The sequence below is a fragment of the Triticum dicoccoides genome, chromosome 5B (genome assembly GCF_002162155.2).
Source record: "Triticum dicoccoides isolate Atlit2015 ecotype Zavitan chromosome 5B, WEW_v2.0, whole genome shotgun sequence".
In the NCBI taxonomy this organism is placed as follows: Eukaryota; Viridiplantae; Streptophyta; class Magnoliopsida; order Poales; family Poaceae; genus Triticum; species Triticum dicoccoides.
Window position 1 is genome coordinate 700,790,952 of NC_041389.1, and position 5,642 is coordinate 700,796,593.

The 5,642-nt window shown below is 46.3% G+C and overlaps 1 protein-coding gene and 1 long non-coding RNA gene across 3 annotated transcripts; both read left to right on the forward strand.

Annotated features, from left to right (window-relative positions):
* Window positions 1–40: 40 nt before the first annotated feature.
* On the forward strand, window positions 41–3,480 carry LOC119312766. 2 transcript variants are annotated; one of them, XR_005151438.1, is made up of 7 exons: window positions 43–214; window positions 294–386; window positions 1,986–2,066; window positions 2,296–2,484; window positions 2,568–2,750; window positions 2,837–2,962; window positions 3,195–3,480. It is a non-coding gene; the product is annotated as an uncharacterized LOC119312766 (long non-coding RNA). The 2 variants fall into 2 exon arrangements; XR_005151437.1 differs by having other exon boundaries at window positions 41–214; window positions 1,986–2,484.
* An 818-nt stretch (window positions 3,481–4,298) lies between these two features.
* LOC119310597 (phytosulfokine receptor 1-like) lies at window positions 4,299–5,289 on the forward strand. Its single transcript, XM_037586287.1, has one exon. It carries the CDS (start codon window positions 4,299–4,301, stop codon window positions 4,992–4,994), a length of 696 nt encoding a protein of 231 aa, XP_037442184.1. The 3' UTR covers window positions 4,995–5,289.
* The last annotated feature ends 353 nt before the right edge of the window (window positions 5,290–5,642 follow it).

A 5,642-nucleotide genomic window follows, 5' to 3' on the forward strand; every position in this document is an offset into this window, starting at 1 on the left:
TCTCTCTCTCTCTGACAGGTCTTGGTTCACTGCTGCTCTGTTGGCTGCTCCAGGTCCGGCTGACAGGTCCGGCTGCTCCTCATCTCTGCCTCGCCAGCCGGCAGCGCAGCGCAGCGCAGCCCCCGCCGCCTCCTCCCCCACTCTCCCGTCAGCATGGTCCACGGCTCCTGGATCTAAAGCAGCCGCACCGTGCTGCCGCGGTGCACAGCAGCAGGTTCCCAAGACAACCCTCGCCGTCCCTCTGACTGTCTCTCTCTCTCTATGACTGAACCCAACACAACCCTCATTCGCAGGTCGCAGCTAGCTAGGCATCAGCGGCACCGGTCACCGGCGGCAGCGTACATCACCGGCTGCAGCGTACATCACCGCGCGCGGCAACGGACGCAGTACGCACTCATCCCCTTTTTTTAACTTCTCAATTTCATACAGTCTTGCAGGTCAGGATGTCAATGGACAGCTCGCTGGGCATTGTGGGACTTGTCCGCTCTGACCACCACTTATGTGGGATTATGTCATAGTCCAGTTAAGTTTTTTGTGGCGTATGTAGTGTCCACATAGTACCACGTGTTCACAGAGCAAACTGACACGAATATACTACTTACAATATAGTGCCATTAGTGCGGGCCTAATTAGTAACACCTCCGATTATTCGGTACAGAGCAAACATAGTACAGGAAATTGGCAACTCTAAATCTCTAGATTCAACATTTATCTACAACTTAGATTATCAAAGCTGAACCCCATGGACATGATTATGGCTATCAAGATGTAATGGAGAGTGACCAATCTGCATCAATGAGGTGTTTGAAGTCTGAACCTTTCATCTACCTAGAAGGGAATGGCATGCAATGAGCTGTCCGAAGTCTGAACCTTGCTCCATATCATTTAGTTCTCAAGTTACTGCAACCCGAATTTGCATCAGTCCTCACCGTCTACTACTCCGACGACGTACGACATCCACCGGTCCCATCTTCCAAGTCCCATAGGCTGCATCGCAGCAGAGGGGGAGAGGCATATGAGCGCTAGAGGAGCAGAGCAGAGGTACCGTGAAGTCGTTGCCGAAGGCCTCATCTGAATCAGCTCCGGCGGCGACGACGTCGGCTTTGACGTCAGGCGCAACTGGGACGGCAGATCTGGTCTCACCGGCTTTTCTGGGCTGTCCATTTGTGCCATTTATTTTTGCTGGACGTCCACCAACTCCATTTGATCTTTTTTTGCTGGGTGGCACATGTGGGACTAGTGGGACCCAACGCCACTTACATCCTGACTTGCAAGAATGCCAGTAGTCGCGGCTGTTCTTCTCTTAGTTTCATAATGCTGCATAATACACAAGTTTTAACACATCTATCAACTAAGCCAAGTTTTAACCTTTGAGAGAAACTATCAAAGGACCATTGGGATTTCAGGATAAGAAATGAGCAAGTAGCCTTGTACAAACGAAAAACGAGTTCCAACACCACTTCTAAATTTGATTCGTGTTGCTGCAGCCACTCAACCCAAAGACCAATCCACAAGGGAAAGCTTTTTTTGCAGCTAGCTAGGCCTTTAATTTGTGGCTACCAGCAACCAAGATTTATCTATCACATCACATTTGATTCATTGGTTCCTGCCTGGATATGTAAGATTCTTGGAGCAGTATAGAACTAAAGGGATGCACAAATGGGCAACCTTCAAAGCCTGTACAGAAGTTCAATGACATGAATATTTCCTCTATGCATGATTTTATAATTTTCTATATGCGTTTGAGATTAGGCTTTTGTATTTTCTTTTGAGAAAAAAGGGAAAAGCTAAGTAGCTAATAAACGGTATATTAGAAAGGAGTGGCCAGAGCACATATTTGTTATTGTTATGGAAATACAAGTATTGCCACTGTAAATACAAAAGGAGTGGGCAGAGCACCTATTCTGCATGTGAATTATGTTTAGTCCCAGTTTGCAAGTTTTGCATGTGGATTATGTTTGATCCCAATTTTCACTTTATTGCAGGACATGCATTAGTTTGACGTCGAGACCGTTGTCGCGGAGCTTCTTGCTGGACGGAAGACCGGCACCGAACATGCTTCGAGGGTAAGAATCATTCGCCTCGTAGGATTTATGGATATTATTGCTTCTATTGCAGAATAGGGAGAGAGGTGAGGGCCAAGAGAAGCTCAATACCTTCACGGGATTATGTCTCTCCCGCAAGTCAAAGAAACCGGAAGGGGGGTGGGTCAACCCAGGCGCTGGCTTGAGGATTGATGCATACAGTGGGAAGTTCAAGGAGCACAACGGGCCTGACTCTAATCCGGCCTCACAGGACATTGACACTACAATTTCCCTCCAGTCGGGAGATGGCAAGAAGGGTGGTCGGTTATATGTTGGCGACGGTGCCATCCGTAAGAAGGACATCCCAAAACTCTCTCACGTCCGTGCTACCACGTCGAGCTCAGGTCCTGCTATAGAGCATCGCCCACAGCCTGGGCTGCACATGCTCCATCAACTCGAGGTATCTTTTGCTTCATCGACCTTCCTTGTGATTTCTTCTTTGTATTGCAACGATGGTGAACTTGTTGTGATGGCATATTGTAGGCCAATGCCAGGCTTCGAGAGGAGGAAGCCATGAAAATGCAGCAGGCCCTGTTTCAACAGCAAGAATTCATGGTTAAACAACAGGCAATCCTGCAGGAGACATTTGCTCAACTCAGAAATAATATGCAGGGTTCCACTTTGCCCGTTCTTCCTCCTCTTCCGACTCTTCCTAATTTCAACTTTGTAAGTCTCTGAACTTTTCAGTCATGCATCTTACCTTCATGCTTGAAGATCATGAATCTTACCATCTCATCCTCTTGTGCTTCAAGTTTTCTCAGTCGGGACAAGGCTCCAATAACTGTGTGGTAGGTGGATCTTCACCTGGCCAAGCAAGTCCAGTGACACCCACTACGGTTCATGTTGCTTCGACCTCCCCGCAACACTGATCACTTGAGGTAGTCTTCCATGTTTGTCCATTGTTGATGCTTGCGTCTTCTCGTTGCTTGTGCTTCTCAACTTAAAACTTGTGCATTGTTGATGGTAGAGTCCACAAACGTCGATGCTTATATTGTACATACTTCCTAGCTTCTATTTGAGCCTCATATGTTGATGCTTGTTAACTCTTTTTCCTTATCCATCTTTTCAACTTATCTTTAGAAACTCATGCGTGTGATAATGGACTTATAGGTTTGCATTGTGGGCGTTGACGGTGGGCATATATGCTGCGGTGGAGCTCATTGGTTCATGCTTGGTGTGAACTTGGAACTCATGATCCTTTAATTTGTGAACCTCTCGTTGCATATGTATGTATGTTGTTGTGAACCTTCGTTGGATATGTATGCACTGTGTGGACCTGAAACTTACGGTCTTTTCGTTTGTGATCTTTTGTTGCATACGTATGCATATGTGGACTCTGCACTCATGTACGGCTGGATATATGTATTACTTGATATATGCTTGTTGGTCATGGTCATGTACTGCTGGATACATATATTTGTTGGATATATGTGCTGCTGGATAGATGTATTACTGTATATATGTTGTTGCTGCTCCCTGAAGTGATATATGTGCTGCTGGATAGATGTACTAGTGTATATATGTTGTTGCTGCTCCCTGAAGCGCCTGTATATATGTTATATGGCCTATAAGCCGTGTAGCCAGCACCTGGCACCCGGCTTATAAGCCATATGGCTGCGGCCAACACATAAGCCGTGTATCCCAGCACCTGGCACCCGGTTTATAGACCATCTGGACACATGAGCAGGCTATATAAACCGTGCACCTCAGTTAACCGGCGCCCGGCTTATATATGTATATAAAAACCATGTTGTTGTCTGCGGAACTCGGCTTATATAGTAACCGTGCGGTTTGCGGTTGCACCCGGCTTATATATAAACCGTGTGTTCGCGGTCGCACCCGGCTTATATATAAACCGTGCGTCCGCGGTTGCACCCGGCTTATATATAAACCGTACGTACTGAGGTGCACTCGGTTTATGTTTAAACCGTGCCCTGACGACGGTACTCGACTTATATAGACGGTGACACGTGGCCGTTAACATCAGGCTACCGTTATGTTACTTTATTAAACCGAGAGCCCTGTGAAAATACTCGGTTTATACATAAGCCGGGCTTTTTCGGTCCGGCTCTCGGCTTATATGGTATAAGCCGATTGACTGTAAACCGAGTGCTATAAGCCGGGAGTTTTACTCGGCTTATATATAAACCGAGTTTAAATCGATATAAGCCGAGTGTATTAGGTACACGGCTTATAAGTTTTTCCCTGTAGTGCATGTCCGGTCCGATTGCTCGTGTTAGCTTCTCCGACATGCCACTTCTTGCTTCCCTTGACTTTTCCACAAACTCCCTGACTGGGTGGCTCCCGACTAGCCTCGCCGGCTGTGGTGAGCTCAAGTCGCTCAACCTTGCCAACAATATATTGGTCGGCACCATCCCGTCGTGGATTGGTGAGTTTGACAACCTTTGGTACTTGAATCTCTCAAATAATTCATTTGTTGGCGAGGTACCCAAGAGTTTGTTACGGCTCACTGGCCTCGCCGCCACGGGTCGTTCATTGGGTATGGTTTTCACTAACATGCCCTCTTTCGTAAATTACGAAAGAAGAGCACTCGATGAACAACCAAATACCATAACTGGGACCAACAACACAGTGAGATCTGGGCGCAACAACACCATGTCTGGAAACGACAACATTGTCATGTCCGGAGACAGCAACACTGTGTCCGGGAGCTTCAACACCCTTGTATGTGGGGACAACAATGTTCTAACTGGTGATCACCATGTCGTATCTAGGAGCAACCATATTGTAACTAACAGCTACAATAAAGTATCTGGGTGCACCAATAATGTATCCGGCAGCCACCATACCGTATCCGGTAGCAACAATGCCGTATCTGGGAGCAACAATACGGTATCTGGGAGCAATCATGTCGTATCCGGGAGCAACAAAATCGTAACTGACGATTAATGATCTGTCAGTGGATTGATTCCATCCTCGAGAACGAGATCCCGGAGCACATCAGAGACTCGTGAGAAGAAGTTCTTCACCCAGAACCGAAAACCTAGGTACATGGACCCCCATATCTTGTTCCAAGCTGGGAGGGCACCATAAAGACCTTTTGTATCTTTTACTGTTTTTAGCATATTTAAATTTCCGCAACTATATACATCCGTATATAGTCCATGTGGAAATTTCTAAAAGGGCTTATATTTAGAAACGGAGGAAGTTGTATGTATTTCCGTGCTTGCAATATTAGTGTTAACTTCCAACCTACAATGAGAATTATATCAAATGATGCACTCGTCGTTTTTTGATGAATGTCTTTGTTACAGCTTCTGGTTATTGTTATTAGATGTGTGACTCCTGTTGAATGATCCCTTACTTGATAGTTTCGAATTGGCCGCTATTCAACACCATTAGTGCTAATTGTCAACAACAGCTTATTCTTTGCCGATAGATACAAATTGTGAGGTGGGGAAGTGGGTACAGACCGAAGTTGGGTAGGAAGCTGTTGTTGCTAGGTTACGACGAGGCTGTGGCAGTGCATTGTTCATATACAGATGGGTTGGACGTTAGCATGTACCCACTTGCATGAGCTGCACTTGACCTGACTTG

Bases quoted from the DNA above. Each gene is read 5' to 3' on its own strand.
- LOC119310597 (XM_037586287.1), top strand. From the start codon at position 4,299: ATGTCCGGTCCGATTGCTCGTGTTAGCTTCTCCGACATGCCACTTCTT.